Below are 18,526 nucleotides of genomic sequence, written 5' to 3' on the forward strand. Positions count from 1 at the left end.
CCCCTGGCCTACAGGATCTGTCAGAAATGTACAATATAAATCATGTAAAAACAATGTCTTTTCTAATGAAAAATGTTACTGTATTGATTAAGGATAAGGTGTTCGATATTTAACTAAAACTGTGAAATCTCCCATTTGCTGCCCTAAAAATGTCAGTCAAGACTTTAACTAAAGCAGTTTCAGTGCAATGATATTCACTGAAAATGTTTTAAGAAACAGTTATTGATCAGTTGTCCACCTATAAAGAATACACATTACAGGTTCTAACAAACATAAAGGTCAACTTTGAAATCTGAATGCATATGACCAAGTGGTACATTGATGTGCCCTTTTGTTGTTTTTTTTTTTTTTTTTTTTTTTTTTTGCTCTGCTCTAATAATTCAGGCGATGAAGGCAGTGGCTCAGGCAGTGGGAGCGGCTGCACAGAGGGCTGCACCACAGACATGTACAGTGCTGCCACCGAAACCCCAGTGGTGAAAGCTGACCGGAGCGGGCCTGTGGAGGACTCTGCCCCGCTCTCTGCATCTTCCATAGCCCTGCCAACCATGCTGGCTCTCTTAGCTCTAGCTCTGCACCAACAATGGAGATAATGCTGGAGCAACACGCTAGATATGGACTGCAGGGTTTTCCTTTTCCTCTCCTCTCCGTCAGTTTTTGTATTCAAGCACATTGGAGCTACAGTCAAGCAAAGAGCATTGAGGCTACTCGCTTTGATACTGCAGGATTCTGCTCTGAGAAAGAGAGTGGTCATCCACATCATGATTTTCCACTTTTCCAAAGATCATGCAGTGCCATCCCTAGACTTTATATTTCATGGCATCATTTCAGTTTCTAAAACTGATGCGGATCCAACAAACTCTGCTTCAGAGAGTTAAAAAAAAAATCTTTACATTTCTTTCACATATGGCAAATATAAACATAGGTTTCCATTTGGAAAAAAATATAGTATGCACTTTGAGTTATTTTTATTTGATTTTTTTGTTTTTGTTTTTGTCTGAACAAAATGTAAAAAAAAAAGAAAAAAGATGTGGTTTAATTATGCACCTTAAAGAGGTACAATAAGCTTAATAAATGTTTGATAATATATTTTAAAGAAGTGATGATCATAAGTGAAATAGGATTCAAGAACCATGTCCACTTTGGTTAGAATTTTATTGAATATAACATGATACCATTTATTGATTTGTGAAGGATAAACAATTACTGGTAATTCATATGTATTTTTATAAATGCATATGCAGATTTGTGTTTCTTTGTTACAATTTCAATCTTTTTTTTTGTTTGTTTTGTTTTTTGCATGTAGAGACACATATTGTTTTACCCAGAATTTGCGCAGACATTTAGATATTCACAAAATCTATTCAGCAGTGGCCTTGTGCTAATACTGACTTTAAGGGTTAGGATTAACTTTTAATATACTTTGCCTTGCTCAAACTCCATAATCTGCAAAATATTCTCATACCATGCCAGTTTCTTCGCTTAGCTTCAGCAGTGGACCTGGAATAATTTCCTTAAAAGTTGTTTTTCTTTTATCTGCAGCGAAGGTACCACCAAGTTATGGTTAAATAGCTCTACATTTAAACAGCTTTGTTGACAATATTTTAAAAATATGATCATATTATAAAGTTTAAAATATTTATACTCCGAGTTCAGAAAAGGCCAAATACTAATCATCATAGAGATTTCATCATTAATTGACCAGACTGGAAGTGGTTGCAGGGGTTAATTACTAATCTTTCATAATCACCATAAGGGGCTTTTCTCAATTTGTTTGTAAATGGGGTTCTGCTGAGAGGTTATGACCAGTCAATATCCTACCTTCAGTAGATAGCTCTCTTAGCATATTAAATTGATGAAACAAAGATAACATTTTTAAACTAACCTCACATTTCCATGAGATGATTATTTACTCAGAGGTCTATAGCTATTCATTATGAAGACTTCTGTAGTAGGTGGTCCATAACAGTGACCTTTCTACCCTAAACAAACTGTGGAAGAGAGCAAATATAGCATAGCCATACAGATATTGGGGTGCAAGTTGTCCCTTAACAAGAACTGGTTTTCAGTTTCAATTTACACAGGTTCAAAGTGAATTATTAAATATTTGTAGTTCACTGCCTTGATATTCTGCTCCACACTCACAACATTAAGCAGTACAGTTTAAAGATTTTATGTATAATTCCATACACCAATTAGCATCTTGAGTATATAATTCCATAGTCTTTGCAGCCTTGCGTTTTCCACGTCATTCTCTTTAGTTTGACCAAGCTAACAACAAAGCTGCTGTTCTCAAAATCCCCTGATTTAATTGTAAGAGATCAGCATGAGCGTGAAACTTTGACTCTAAAGTGGAAAATCTTGATTCTGCTTTAGTACATCAACTGGAAAAATCGTTACTCATGCAAATTATCCTTGCTGTTATTTCGGCTACACTTACCAGGTAGAAGAGACAAAACGCATTTAGGTGCAGCTTCAGTCCTCTGCTCATCTCTTTTGTACTTAGAAACCTTAACCTGGACTCTCCTCCAGCCAATTACACGCTCAGACACAGTACCAATAGATCTGGGGTACACAAACAACTCAGCACAATCTACCCCTTTTAGATAGTCATGGTTTCGGCCTTCAGCTATTATTGTTAGATTTAAAATGAGAAGATAAGTATGCATTAATAATGAATTCACACAATTAGAGATAAATGTGTTCATGAGAGCCTATAGCAAACCAGAGCACAGCTGCACAAACGGCAATGACCAAGTTCTTGCCTGCGAAGGAGATATTGTAACTTTTTCTACATCAAGTACCTAAAGTTTGTTCTAAACCAGAGTCCTGATAGATGTCACAAAGAAACAGTCCATGCTTCTGATGTAACAAATGTCTTTTCCATTTAGAGATCGAAAAAGTTTTTACCTGCGTACACTCGCTTTTGAATAGATTCATGCACATAAAACAATTAAACAAAAATAGCACTTAAAAGCACTTTGCATTTTATTCTGCTTTACTTTATTTTAGATAGTTACTCTGTCCAGAGATGCTTAATAAAGCCCTTTTTCAGAATTAGTTTTATATAGAAAGGTAATTTCAATAGACCACAGACCAACACAGTCTTTATTATAAATAATCGACATCCATCTAATTTAACCATCTAGTGCAAAATTAAACTGTTGGATGGTTATTAAAATGCATTTCCATTTCCCGATATTTGTTTTTCTTAAATGGAAGCTGTTAAAGTCAAGGATGAAGGATGATAGATATTGTATATACTGTTATCGTGGAACTGCTCTGAGGAGGTCAAATGTAGTCTATTTTACCAAAATGAGGACACTAGGAAAGCTATCACTATGCAGGTAAATCATTGACTGCTCATAATCAAAGGGGAACTATAATACAAAATTTACTTTTGCACATTTTTGTACTTTTATTTGGGTCCCTACTGTTCTAGAAAGAGTCCAAGCACTTACAACAAGCATCTAGCCGTTTTTCGGCGATTGGTAAATGTTTTGAAACAATATTTTGTTTCAAAAACCTCCCGATTATTATGTCCCCATCGGCGAACCAAGGCCCTCACCTCTCAATCCAAGCAGAGCCCCGCCCACTTCATCAGCTGGTTGTACCACTGTATGTGCTGTACAATGGCTCTTTGGCATGAACATGATTTGTCATTTTGCACAAGCCTGTGCTAGCAACAGGCTGCTGATGGCCCTGTGTCCATTTAGAAACTTAACATTCAGAAACTGTTGCTGCATCCTTGCTGGTTGTACAGGAGGCTCCACATCTTCTGCTTCTGGGTCTGACTCAGGGTCAAAGATGTACAGCTGTACCATTGTGCAGCTGTTTGCAGTCATTATCGGGTGTAAACATTGAGTTGGGGGTGTGACCACATACAGCTTATTTGCACAAAAGTGACAGAGCCCTAAAAACAGCTCATTCTGAAAGGAGCTCAAAACAAGTGGAACGGAGGAGGGGAAATCTCATTATTTGAGAATGATTTTGTACAAAGAATATAATGAACATGTTTTGAATAGACCTATACTGATTTGTTTAAAAGGAGGCATATTAGGTTCCCTTTAACAGAAATCACTTTAAAAATCTGAAAAATCCCTTTAATGCCAATGGAAAGACAGTCAGTCAGCCAGAGCAGGAGATTTCTAAAAGCAACCCACTACCATATTCAATCTGAATTATAATGAAAGTAAAATGTGTTTCACATCTTCATGTTGCTCTATAAGAGCAAACCTATATTCTTGTACTGCTGTAAGGTCTATATGCATTTAAAGCAACTGGGTCTATCATGTCTTTCGCTGCGTCCTCAGAATACAAATATTTACCAAATACCTTTGGCTGTTTCATACCTGCTGGAACCGCATTTAGAAAAATGCTAAAATATGCTACTTCTGTGCAAATTGAATAACTTTTTTTTTAGTATTTAAATGAACCACTGTTGCAAAAGAAAAGTAACCTCAGACAATATTTTAAAACGTCAACTTTAAATCATAGAACTGAAAAGAACATACTAACACATATTACCATACTTGTAGGATGTGTGGGAGTTATTAAGAGAGGCAAGCAGCAAACAGAACACATTGGTGACAGGGAATGCTAAGAAAGACTCCCTGAATTTATCTGGAAAGCTTGAATGGTTATGTCTGCAGCACAGACAGGCTTGAAGCCGACCACAGTCACCTGTGAAATGAGAATCTGTGGGGACCGGACAGGGCTGAATGCTTCGGTGAAGCTCCTCAGTAGAGCGTACTTACACAGAATGTGAGAGGCCTTGGCACCGCTGAGGGGCGCGGACAAAACCAGTCTGTTCCCTGAGAGCCTGTCAGCTTCACAACCATCAGGCCAACTGAGCGTGCATATCCACAGAATTAGCCTATGCTTTGCCCGTCATAATGTATGAAGGAAAATTTGTTCAGCTGTTCATTATTGTTTCGAAGTACTCATTTACATCCACGGTGCAAGAACAACGATACGGAGAAGAAAAATGCAATGTGTGTCATTGAAAATGATTCTTTATTCTGTCTTTTGATCTCACAGGATGCCCTTTTTATGTTTTTTAATCATTAAACTGTTAATATTTTTGCAATAAAAGGGTTCAAACAACAACTAATTCAGCGCTGAATCACATTATTTCTTTACAAGTCTCATTATGTTTTTTGCTTTAATTCACAGATTGAGTTAGTTGAGCAAAGACGCCTTAATGTATTTCCAGCGTGCAGTTAACATGATTCCATTTCTGTTTTATTACTAGAATAAAGTCCAATCAAGTTTTTTAAACAGATTTCTGCTTGTTACAACTTTGTGAAAGCTGTAGAAAACAACTGGGATTAAAAATGGGATCAAGATTTTACAATTATACAGTGCCTTGCAACATTGTACTTACTACTTAAACATTTTCACATGTGAAATATTCTAACGACAAACTTCAATGAAGGTTTTGAGATCATATCGGATAGACCACAAAAAATGCAATACTACACAGATCTATGGAATGGTGTATAATATTACTTAATTATTTATTTTTTTTACAAATGAATGTCTGAAAATTGGCATGCATTTGCATTTAAACCCCATTACTCTGGTAATGAAATCCACTGCAGCCGATTCACTTCATAAGTCTGATACTTGGTAAACAGCTCCACTAAGCATATGACTCGACATAGAAGCAGCTGTTCAATAAAGCACTCAGGAGTTCTTCTATAGAAAATTTGTGAGGAAAAAAAAACAGCACCAAGAAGCCCAAGGAAATGCAGCCGAGGGGTCCGAGTAGTGGAGATATTTAATGCAGGTTATCAAATATTAATGAATGGATTTGCACAACTCCAAATCTACCAAGGCAAAGCTGGGTAAGGAGAGCATTTCCTGAGAAGTAGCTAAAAGGCTCGTGGTAACTCTAGAGGAGCCCAACTGGGAGAAACTGATGAGGGGACCACTATTATTTGTCAAATCCACAAATATATTTGTCAAATCCACAAATATATATATATATATATATATATATATATATATATATATATATATATATATATATATATATATATATATATATATATATATATATATAGTTTTTTTTTTTTTTTTTTTTTTTTTTTTTTTGATTTTGAATTTATAGAAATTTAAAATGTTCAAAGCATTTGGATACTTTTGCAGGGCACTGTACACGATCCAGAAAAATGTTATTCTAAGGTTAGACTTAATGTCGAAGAGGACGTTTTTCATTCACTTGGAGGATCAGTACATTTTCTAACATCATACACCGACAGCTCCATTGCTCTGAGGTAAGCTTGAGCACTGGGGTTCATTTAGGAATGAGAGGTGAAGGCTAGGCCTCCTCCGTGTATTTCCTATTCGTGAAATCTGCCCTTATCAGCGGTTCAAAGCCTCTGTTTCTCCGCTGACGCAGGTAGAGCACAAAGATAAGGAGAAGCACCAGTAGGCCAACAAAAACACCTCCCAGCGTGGAACCCAGTACAAACACGGCTCCTCCATCTGCATCTGTTGAAAGAAAAGAGAAAAACGCTGAAAATCTCCAGGTTTATATCTTCAGCGGGGTTTGTGTCTGTTGAGTCGAGCTCTAATTAGACATCCAAGGAGGCCATCATGAACAACTAATGCTTGATTGTTCATCTTGGACAAGTTTGAATAACGTGCTCTTTTACAATTAAATGGCTGCATACCAAGTAGTGCCCATGTGACGCATGAAATTGATGACATATTGTGTAGAAACAAGTTAATATCCTCTTTTTAGTGGTTGAATCTGGCTGAAAAACTGTATAGTGTTACTGTGTACTGTATGGAGGGCCAAAAGGGCCACAATCTGCATCTGATAAATTTTTTGAAATACCGTAAATACTTGCATATGTTAAACTGCTATACATACATGTAATGTCTAGAGCCCCAATTTCTGACTTCAACGTAAGAGAGGAATATGTTTCTGAGTGAATAAAGATGCAATTATACATGCTTTGTTATATAATGAATTTAGACTTTAGAATCTCAATTTTATTATTTAAAAATGTATAAACTACTGAAATACCTACCTTGAAAATTTCAATAATTATTTGTGTATTAGTTTCTGTGTTTCTTTATGTTATGAATATATATTTTCATCATTTAAACTATCAGATGTATAAATGTTTGTACAATGACTTCTGTTTTAATTGAGACACTTTTGGGCCTAGAGTACTGCACACATTTACCTCTTAGACAAATGTAACCTCAACCTTTTTTTAACTTGTTCCCTCAGTATTTACTCACCATCAAGCGAAATGGCATAGGAGTATCCCAGCTGATCCGATGTGACATAGATCTCCTCGTTAGTGATCGGAGGAAAAAAGGGAACCATGTTGTAGTCCCTGTTGTGACCAATGGGGGCCATCTCGTCCGGGTACGTGGCGTTGGATGGAAGGAACCTGCGCATCCACTCGTCAAAAATGGCGTCGGTAAAAGAATGGAGCAGCTTCAAATTTGAGAGGACAAGAAGAGCGTGGTTATTTGGCGAGCATTTTCCTCTTTACTTTGATTTTATGCCATGCAGCTGAATTCTTACCAAAAAGATGGGATCATTGGCTGCAGAGTGGGACAAGGCGCTCGTTCCATTGAGCAAATTGTGGACGAGGTTATGAAGGCTGTCAACCGTCTCATCCAGTTCTCCGTCTGGTTTTTCGTACCCTTCAAGTGCGTTTCTGTTCATATTTAGCAAGCTAATCAATAAACTGTGGTTGTCAAACCCTTCAAAGATTTCCATTGAAGGGATACCCTCCAAACACATTCCTAACACAAAGTGGTGAGCCTTACCTGAAGCTAAAGGAGGAGTTGGTGAAATATGGAGGGCTGTCAAACTCTCTGATTCCTAAACAGCTTCTGACATCAGTCATGGTAGGCAGAGACATGTTGGTTCTCCCCACCATCCCTCTCTGAATGAAACCCTCCGTTGTGCCGTTGCAAAGAGTCACCAGGCGGTTGTAATCGTCCAAACTAGACAAAACAAAAAAGTTACCTTTTTTATAATGTGCTGGATAAAATTTCAAGTCAGTACCTTGGAACAATGTTTATGCATCTTGATTGTTGCATCTTGTCATGAAACTACTTCAAACTTTAATGCAGTTCAATAAAGGTGAGGTGAGACCACAACTGACAGAATGTACAAAAAGTGTGAGATTGTTAACTAGCATCAACCTGAAAACAGAATTAGAATGATGAAACTAGGTGGCGCCAGTGTTGTGCTGTGGAGATGCTGTATTCAGCAGGGCCAGAGAAGTTGTCCAGAGATAGCAGGAATATGGCAGAGCTAAATACAGGGCAATCCTGGGAAAAAAATGATAGAAGCTGCAAGTACTTGCTACTGGGGTTGACAGCGACCCTGTACTTACAGAACTATTATAGAGCAGCTTAGATCAAAGCATAATTATGTGTTAAAATAGTCCGAATAAAGGTCTACAGCTAAATGCAATTGAGAATCTGTGGCAAACTGATGTTTAATGACCCTTTCAATCAAATCTAACCAATTTTTTAGCTCTTTTGCAAAGAATGATTAAGGATATTGTTGTGTGTGTATGTTTTGTATGTTTTTTTTAACCCTTTCTTGTTTTAATGTAAATATCTGTCTTGATGGGGTGCCTAATGTCTGGTATCTGGAAGCCACAGTGCACCTGCCATGCTGTGGCTAACATTTTAACGCCTTAACTGTGTCTCTTCTTGTCCTCTCCATAAAAGTCATCAAAGACTCCAGTAACAGCTCCTGCCACTGGATGTTCTGCTTGCCAATAAAATGCATTGAAGTTTGTAGTTGTAGCGTGACAAAATGTCGGGAGCTTTTGCAAGGCACAATATTTTTTTCTATCTTTTTCTCATGCTGACCTGTTGCACACCACCCCCCATCTGGAGAATCTCGACTGGTTACTGATGAGGAAAGGGTTGTCTGGGTTCCTGCCTCCAAGCAGAGAGTCTGTACACACATCACACTCACTCTGTCCTGTGGCAAAGTTCCAGTAAGGGATCGCAAAGTTCTCATTACCCGTCAGTCTCTGCGGGAAAAGATGTGTTTATTTATTTCAATTTACATATAATTGAAGTTATGTGTGACAGACAGACGTTTAACATTACCTGCAGCTCTCTTTCCAAGCTCAAAATATGGTACCTGTGCCAGGTGATAAATGCTGGACCTTTGTGTGAGAAATCTATGGCTTTGAAAGGGCGGCCTGGACCTGCAGGGAAATCATTTTATTATACAAACTCAGGAGTTACATTATCTTAGGTTTATATTTAATTGGTCAAATTGATATCTTTTTACACAGAATTCAATTTAATCCAAACTATTTGGACTTAACCCAGTTCCAATCCAATTAGATAAAGATATATACAAATACAGTTGATGATTCTTCAAAATATGTGCACCAGTCATAAAATATAAGCACAGATCATAGACAGAGCACATTAATGTAGCTAGTTAAATGAAAATCTTAGTTTTAATAAGGGCATACTCCAGCAGTGAAGTATATCTTGAGTTAATCTTTATGACTGCTCAAGTTTTGTTTTAATTCGTTCGAAGGAAGATGTTTGCAAACCAAGTAATTTTCACACACTAAATATAATCTACTAATGAAGGAAATTATACTAATAATCAGAATCAGAATCACTTTAATAATCCCAGAGGGAAATAACAGCAGAGTAGCAGCAGAGTTTTTTTGCCTTTACTTGTCTGTTTTATATAATACTGGTATTATGTTACAATCTATACTCCATGTTCTTTTGAATTTAAATACGATTAAATAACTTTAGTAGTAGTAGTAGTAGTGTGTACCTGTATACAACAATAGTCATGCTTTGCTTCAATACTCCAATCACATACATGTTCAAATATGTCTGTTTCCTGTCGACCTAAACCGTAATTCTGTCACCTTTTGCAACAAAACACACTGCTAAAGACAATATATACATATAAATGTTGATTTACCTAGTAGCGTGTCTCTGACTGAGTAGTAATGTTGCCAGACGAAGAAGTCATAGATGGAAATGTTGGCAAACTGCGGCTCAGTGCCGTTTGGTCCCAGCAAGCCCAGCCAGTGCTGTGTGGCAATCATGTAATCTGGGTGGATGGTGTTCTTAGCCAGATCCAGAACATCCAAGAACTCTCGGAGTTCCTCACTGCTAAGGGAGTGGATGTTCTTCCGCACCACAGGCGTTTTTCTCTGGTCACAGTTTGGACCGGTCCAACCAAACTTACACTGACCACAGTCATAGCCGGCAAAGTTACCTGCAGCCCAGAAAACCAGCTGTTAAAAAAACTTGTCATTTAAGGTGTTAATAACAGCTTACACAGATTTCCGTCACTCACCGTTGCATCGGCAGGTCTGATTGAAGAACTTGGTGGGCCACCTCTCTCTGTCGTCCACGTTCCTGAGTCTGTAGGGTCCTCCCCAGGGTTTGGAGTCGACTCGCACCGGACTGCAGCTCCCTCTGCCAGACAGAGAGCCGCAGACGTTGGCAGGATCTGAGCTCAGAGCAGGGCAGCACTGCTTGGACAGGATCCCCTCTACTGTGCAACAGGCTCGGGGAAACTGAGCTTCAGCAGGGTTAACACAGAGAAGCCCGATGCCCAAAGCACTCACGATCCCCAAAACATGCACAACCCTCATTTTCCACCTGTTTGTTTTCCTCCGGTGAGTAGAGAAAAATCAGTTTGCAGATCAATTGGTCGCTGTGAGGCAGTCAATTTGTTCACCCCTTGCCCCCAAGGAGTGTGGAATCTCACTCAGCCACGGTCTGCTCCTGTGTATCTTTAAATCCAGAGATAACGTTAACATGTGGAAACAGCACTTAAAGCCAAATCATGTTGAATTGGAGCTGGTTGCATGCCGATTAAGAAAGCCTCTAATGTGCATTCTTGCTTTTGTAGGGCTGAGGAGGATTAAGACATTGGTCTTGTGATGATCACCTGACTGCGAGGCTGTGAGTTGCAGCAAGATCTGGATGAATACCAAGAAACTGTCTAAAGGGGCTATTATGCTGTGCAACTTATGCGTAGTAGGGGAAGACAGTGTGCAGTTTGGTTGTTATTTGTGGTCAAGTCATTTGGCGTAACCAAGAACCAAAAAAAAAATAAAAAATAAAAATCAGCTTTCAGATCAGTGCCCCCTCTAAGAATATTTTGAGTCCTGAAAGGGGTTTTACTTTTCATCCAGAAATGTGTTTAATTTTTAAAGCTCATTAATCTCAGCCACTGATTCTCAGCTCTTCACCCCTTTCAACTTGTCAAAAGTGGACATTGATGACTTAAAAACCTAATGGATTAGGCTTTGTGTCCTAGGTCTATACAGAACTATAAAATCAATAAAATGGAGGGTTAATAGTGGTCGTATGTAATGACTAAACCATGCTCAGTACAAAGAACAGACGGACAACGTAGGGATGAGGGCTTTGTGCTGGAAGTCAGCCTCTGAGCACATGACCAGCTATATGATAGCAGGTCAGATGCCCAGTTTCCCAGTAATGGCAGTGGAGTCAGAAAGATCAGCTTTAACGAGATGCTCTAAAGAAAAGTCATATTAAAACAAACATTTTCAATGTCCTATGGTGCCTAGCAAAATTATTATAACCTCTGTAACCTTTTTCTTACATTTTGTTACGTTCATGTATTTTGATTCTATGGAATAGACAACCACTGAGTGTCAAACATTTTTGAAGAAATAAAATGATCACTGATGTGAGGTTATTTAAAGATAAAAATCTGAATTGCAACATGCTTTTGTAGTAATAATCGACCCCCAGACTCTTTCAAGAACAATAGAAGCACTTGATATTTCTGCGACGTATCTTTAATAATTGTGTTGCATTTTTTTCTATCAAAATTTATATTTTTTATTTGTTAACTAAGTTCCTAAATAGATGCATAATTCTTAAAGTATGATTATATTGTGTAACTAATTTAACTTCTTCTAAAATGTCAAATATTTCTGGGAGAAACATCATGTGATAAGAGAAGAATGTGATAGAATAAAAAATAAATAAACTTACAAGTTTATTTAAACAGCTTTAAACTGCAGGGTACTAAACTGCACAAAAACTCCAAAATGTTAAGACAAACCACTATTTTTGGAAGTAATAAAAAGGGGATTAATTTTACTTACATTTTGAAAATTTGGATGTGCAAAGTTGGAGAAATGCAAACATTATATGGCCAAGAAGTTGTCATCTAATCGGTATGTCTAGAATTAACACAGGCTGGGCTGTCATTGGAGTTTTCACATTGCACCTGTTGTCATTGAGGAAAATAATCTTTTTCTCAGACTTTATCAGAAAAGACAGAGGCATAAACTGGAATATTTTTGATTTACTGATAACATCTATTTACTGCTACACTGAAGTTTCGTCAGACCCTTCTCAGAAGCTTTTATCCTCTCACTCGTGGTCCATATTCCTAGAGCATTCTAGGAAGCGGCCAGTCATGGGACTGTGGTGGTGTCCTGATATCAGCGTCAGGTACTCGTTCTTGTAAAAGCAACCTGATACTCTGAACGGTACCAATTTTCCTCCTGGGCTGGGCTACGCAGCAACTTAAAGGCTTGATGCCACTCTATACCAGGTAGTGCTGCTACACACCAAGAGGTTGTTTGCTGACTCAACAAAAGAAAAGGAAGGAGAGAAGATAACTGAAGCTCTAACCAAATTCATCGTCCATGATGGTCAGTCGTTTTCAGTTATTTTTCAGTTGTTTTAATTATATATCTGTGATCTGTAAGTACCAATTTATCAAGTACTCAGTATCGGGACAGCCTTATTTATTTATTAATTTATTTTTAACCAGTTCAGAGAAAACACATGAAGAAATGATAGAGTATGATCCTTTGATCCCTCTGTGGTATTTTAAGCACAATTCAAAGAAAATGTCCTGTTGTTGTTTTTAATTCTTTTGACTTTCAAAATCCAAGATAATGTTTTATGATTATTGTGTTGTTATTTTATGTATAAGTGATATATTGTGTCCGTGGAAGCACAGCAACCTGACCCATAAGCCAGACAGGCCATATTTCAGGGCACATATATGTTCTTGCTCCGTTCCTCATGGCTGGTATCCTTGCAATCTAAAACGTCATACCTTTCCAACCACCTATCACACTTCTTTTTTCCAACATTATCAGCTGATGCAATTTCGGTGTGTAACAGAGTTTCCAAAATGTAAAAGTGGTAGTCACTTTTATAACCTTGGTTCTTTACACACAGTTCACTTGACAAATTGCTCTAGACACAGTTTTTTTTTTTTGGGATTCTTTGCGGCTCTATTGGCTCTTTTTTTCTGAAAGTAGACTGACAGGAAGGGGGGGGGGGACATTCGGCAAAGGACCGCAGGTCGGATTCGAACCCGGGTCGACCGCGTCGAGGACTAAGGCCTCTGTATATGGGTCACGCTACCCGCTGTGCCATGTGCACGCCCTGCTCTAGACACAGTTGATGAACTGCTGAAATGTTGTGACCGGAGGCTCTGTCAGAGGCAGAAAGAGTCTTACAATGGAAATCTGCACTTTTGTTTGACCAGATTCTCTTTTATGAGGTGAAACATACATTTGGCTAATTTGTGCCAAAATAACCTCTCCACCTGGTACAATGGCCACTAAAACCTTTGTAGATCAAATATGCAAATAGTAAAGATGTTGATAAATACAATCAGGGGTGTCTTCTTGGTTTTGAAAAGGACTTTCATGTTTTGGGTTTTTTTACTGTTCATTTAGAATGAACATCAGGCGAGGCCCAATTTTTATTGCTATTTTTGTTAAATCATATACAGATCAGAGATAGTCACAGTTGTGATATTGGTTCTGCTGGGGGGAAAAAGTGTTTCTGAAAAGGATTACCAACTACAGTTTAACATTAAATGCCAATGAGTAGAAGCAAAATGTTCAGAAGTAAACAATAAAAATATGAAGTGGACTGTTGGACATGAGATGTCTTCAAATACTAACAACTGGAGACTGCTTTAAAGGTAGAGAGGTCAAACATTGCCAAGTGAAGATGTTGGCTGACAGACTTCTGCCCAAGACGAATCCTGAAAGTGAGTTAAAAGGTATTTAGGAATATATTATTTTAATGGTATGGATATTTTTCTTATAACATTTATTTTTAGGTTAAAATGTAACATATAAATGCCACAGTATGTAAAACAGTTACATTTTTACATTCCAAAACCCTAAGCATTTAACACCCCACTATGTATAACAATTGTATATACAGGTGCTGGGGGTGGCACCAGGTGTTTTCAATATTAAACCTTTTCACAATATTGACATTTTCTGAGATACTGAATTTGGGATTTTCTTTAGTGTCATGGTTTTTAAGTCTTTGTTCCACATGCAGACACAGACAGAAACAGTTTTAAGATGTTTACTTCAAGGCTCAACAAAGGGGTAGCACGCGCTGTGTCCAACAGGTGAGGTCTGAACGTCAGAGCTGGAACGACTGCAGGAAGAAGTGTCATGATTTGTCTTGGATGAACCCAGAACACAGCACACACACACACACACACACACACACACACACACACACACACACACACACACACACACAGAGAGAGAGAGAGAGCTAGTTTCCAGTGTTTATTGAAGCAGCAAAAAGTGGATGATGAAAGCCAGAGTGATTTACCAGACAGAGGTTGCAAGGGTACAGGAACTGGCAGACAGGAACAGGACCAGGACACGAGCAGGAACAGAACAGGCATGATGCTTAGAGGAATGGAGACGAACCGGTGACTATGGACAAACTGAGGTGAGTTCTTACAGAGACGCCAACACAGGTGAGTTAATCCAAACACGACAAACTGGAGAATAACAGGAGAGAGGATTAGTCCAAAAACAGGGTTTCCAAAAACTCACAGGTACGAAGCACAGGAGACAGATCAGTGGCATAGTCATACCACGACGGGGTAACACTCTGGCGTCTTCCAGCTGTCTGTGTACTCCTTTTAAAGCCTGAGACGAAGGCTCTTTGATGAGTCGCAGGTGTGGGCCACGCCCACCCGTCAACTGCAGCCACCCATGAAGCAGAGTAGAGCACGGAAAAAAGAGAACCCTGACAATTAGTTGTCAGCTATAATCATTGAAATTAAAATAAATAAACACTTGAAATATATTGGTCTATGTGTAATGAATGAATATACAAGTTTCGCTTTTTGAATAGAATTAAATTTAAAAAATAAATTTTTTCATGACAATTTAATTACATGACCAGCACCTGTACATTACACAGTCAATTTATAAAATTTGGAAATTGGGTAATATATTTCTTCTCTCTTGTCTGATGTGCTACAGTAGCTTGTTTCCATCCAATTGTCTTGTGAATTTTGAACAAACTTTTAAAATGATGCAAAACGGAAAATCCAAATTAAGTGTGTTTCCATCCTTAGGTTTGGAGCAAATTAACCAGGCTATGCAAAGCGTAATTTTGGCAGAAATTGGTGTTATGCATGGCTGTAGTAAACAGATAGTACAGGTTGCAAACTAGTATGGACCATACATCTACATAAAAAAAGGAGAGAGGTTTTCAGGAATGTTATGCTATAGATGTTATTTGCAGACCGGAGATGTTGAGAGAGAAATGCAATTCTATTTTACTGGAATATCCGGGGAGACGACTACAACGGAAACAGCTGATCAGTCCTGTGACGTAAATTTTTGCTACATCAAAACTTATTCTGCACATTTTTTTGCCATCTCTGCATTTGCACATTAACTTTTTTGGTATAATCCAAAAACAACCTCGAGTGAGAGTAAACACTTTTTTGTTTTGTTTTGTTTTCGCAAAATTGAGGAAGTTATTTCAAATTTTGGCTGTTTCAATCAACCTTTCTTCATGCTATATTTCAAAATGTGCATAAAACATTTTTCATGGAAACAATACTAGGGAGGTGCAGAAGAAAAGTCCAACATTTTAAAGAGATCATTCTATTTTTTAAATTAAACTCAAACACAACTACCACACATACCTCAGCTGTTTGCCATAAGTTTAAGAATGCTGTTTAGACAAATGTAGGAAAAAAGTCATCACTGAGTGGTCAGGAGGGGGTGGAGGCTGTCTTAAGGTTTGCTCATACCTTAGGTCAGCTGTCCCTGTAAAGCTTGAGCAGCTCGCAACTTTATCTTACCAACTGATGCAAAATAGGAGATGGCAGGGAAGAGGAAAACATGTAAATTACTCAGTGCTATAGAACAGCAGCAAAGAGTCATGTCTTCATAACAGCAGTACATGCTTAGTGCATGGCAGCTGTTCTTTTAAGAGGCATGTGAAAAAAGCTTTACCTGTCATGCTATGAGAAGACATTGTTTATACAAATGTGGTTGACTCTGCTAGATAACTGAACAGAGGTAATCACTGGGTGCATAAGGAGACTAAAAGTCTCAAGCATATAATCAATTAAACATGGAAATGGTTAACTTCAACGTTATCTTTTTGCTTGACAGTCACTGTCCCCTGACCTAAATCTTTGAGAAAACTTTTGGGTTGACCTGGACAAAGTGCATTTAACATAGATCCCTGTTTTAATCTGGTAAACAGTTGCTGAAGATAAGAGAGTTGTTGTTTTGTCAAAGATATTGTTAACAGTTGTGCGAATAAGCGTGGAACCACAAATTTGTCATGCATTTCTTGCAAAAAAAAAAAAGAGATCATGTCTTGTTGTGTTTCCGTGTTATGTAGATATATGTGCATTCTGTGTCGTGTCTGTCTCACCAAAACATTTAATTACGGTAATAGACAATGACAGTAAAGCTTCTTGATTCTTATGTTGTTTTTCACCCAGTTGACAGGGACTGGATCGGAGTTGTAGTCTGTGATAACCTATAAAATAAGTGATCCCCCCTTCAATGAGGTGCATTGTGTTCTGCTTTGGTCTCCTTTTTTTTCTCTACCATGATCTGTGCTTTGGACCTCCTTTACCAAAATCACAACACTTCTTGAATAATTCTTATCAACAAGTTCATATTTTACAGTAAAGAGAAATAGGGACACTGAAATTAATCTGAATATCTTAATATTTTCTTCACGTATCTCTATATATTTTTAATACAATATTTCACTGGAAGTTTAGATATCTGTGCAGTTTCTGATGTTTGAAACCTAATTCTTACCCCTGCTGGTGAAGGCTGGAAAACAAAAAGTACAATAAATGTGGTACGTCAAATCATGCTTTCCTTTAACAAAAATAAACACTTTAGATATAACATGCCATGCATAATTCCTGGATGTTGATATTTTACCACCCCATTCCTATCACTCACCCTGCTATGTCACCTCATAAAAAAATATTTACCTGACTTCAATGATTCGCTGTACCCAGATGTATTTTTTAAAGTTTTATTTTGCGATTATGCTATATAACTATGCGATTTACAAAGATGCCAATACAATTCATAGGCTTTTTTATACAACAGTTGCAAGTTAAGAAAAAAAAAAATCAAATATTGGTCTGATTAGTCAGCTACACTGCTGTGAAGAATTAAGTATATTGCACTTTCACAACTCAAAACCTCTTTTTTTCTTTTTCTTGTAAATCTACAACAAAACATACTGTTTATATGTATGACCAATCTCTGTACGCTGTGAATTCTGTAACCAAAGTCATTTGATTGAGCACAGTCATGGCCATTTAAAGGTGTCTCTGACAATGATTGTGGAAAATTGTATGCATGTTGCTTTAGGTGTTTGTAGTGGAAAATGACCGACATCGAGATGGGCACAAGTTACAGTCAGTCTTCACTCGGAAAAAGACTTAAAACCTATGACTCTGCCAGAAATGAAAATACTTGTACTGTGTTGCTGATCAAATTCACAGTCATGTAAATAATTATGATGCCCACCTTTAGCTTGTGTTATTTTGTTTGGGTCTTACATATTTAATCATATGGATACTTTCGTCGTTACATTACTAACCATCAAAGTAACCATACAATTTTTTTTAAAAAGCATTTCATACCTACTCTGCATGCCTAGAACCAGAACTAAACAAGGAGGAGCAGCTTTTAGTTTTTATGCTCCACTAATCTGGAACAAACTCCCAGAAAACTGTAAAAGTGCTGAAACCCTGAGATCTTTTAAATCAAGATTAAAAACCCATTTTTTTAGGATTGCCTTTGAGTGTTCTAGTGAAACTGTTTTACTGAAACATCATTAGATTAAGTTTGTAGTCAACTGTTTTTAATGTTTGGTTTTAGTTTCCATTTTCCTGTTTTCTTTTGTGTCAATTTTTCCTCACTTCATTCCACCTTGCTTTTATTCTGTTCTTACTTTCCTATGTTTTAATCATGTAAAGCACTTTGCGTTGTCCTTGTGATGAAATGTGCTAAAAATTTGCCTTACCTTTTTTATAATATGCAATAAAAAAACTTATTTCTGATGAAGATCCTCCTACATTGCAATTAAAGGGGGGGGGGGGGTGGCCTAGTGGTTAGAGCACAGAGCCTTGGTCCTAGAGGTTCTGAGTTCAACTCCCACAAGCTGCCATTCTGGATCCCTGAGCAAGACCCTTAACCCCCAACTACTC

The 18,526-nt window shown here is 37.7% G+C and overlaps 2 protein-coding genes across 3 annotated transcripts in view; one reads left to right on the top strand and one right to left on the bottom strand.

Moving 5' to 3' along the window:
- Window positions 1-5,725, top strand: part of gpc6b (glypican 6b) — a 137,984-nt gene extending 132,259 nt beyond the window's left edge. For both annotated transcript variants that reach the window (XM_036139239.1, XM_012873216.3), the window contains one exon: window positions 385-5,725. In XM_036139239.1, coding sequence (XP_035995132.1) covers window positions 385-590 — 206 coding nt within the window. In that variant the 3' untranslated portion in view covers window positions 591-5,725. The remainder of the gene's footprint in view (window positions 1-384) is intronic.
- Window positions 5,726-6,089: 364 nt separating this feature from the next.
- dct (dopachrome tautomerase) lies at window positions 6,090-10,883 on the bottom strand. The gene is made up of 8 exons (XM_012873224.3): window positions 10,337-10,883; window positions 9,956-10,255; window positions 9,106-9,206; window positions 8,860-9,026; window positions 7,798-7,977; window positions 7,550-7,685; window positions 7,258-7,459; window positions 6,090-6,495 (listed from the first exon to the last, which is right to left on the bottom strand). The coding sequence occupies exons 1-8, from the start codon at window positions 10,635-10,637 to the stop codon at window positions 6,323-6,325; spliced, it is 1,560 nt and encodes a 519-aa protein (XP_012728678.2). The 5' UTR covers window positions 10,638-10,883; the 3' UTR covers window positions 6,090-6,322.
- Between the last annotated feature and the right edge of the window lie 7,643 nt (window positions 10,884-18,526).

Source organism: Fundulus heteroclitus, chromosome 7, assembly GCF_011125445.2.
Source record: "Fundulus heteroclitus isolate FHET01 chromosome 7, MU-UCD_Fhet_4.1, whole genome shotgun sequence".
Classification (NCBI taxonomy): Eukaryota; Metazoa; Chordata; class Actinopteri; order Cyprinodontiformes; family Fundulidae; genus Fundulus; species Fundulus heteroclitus.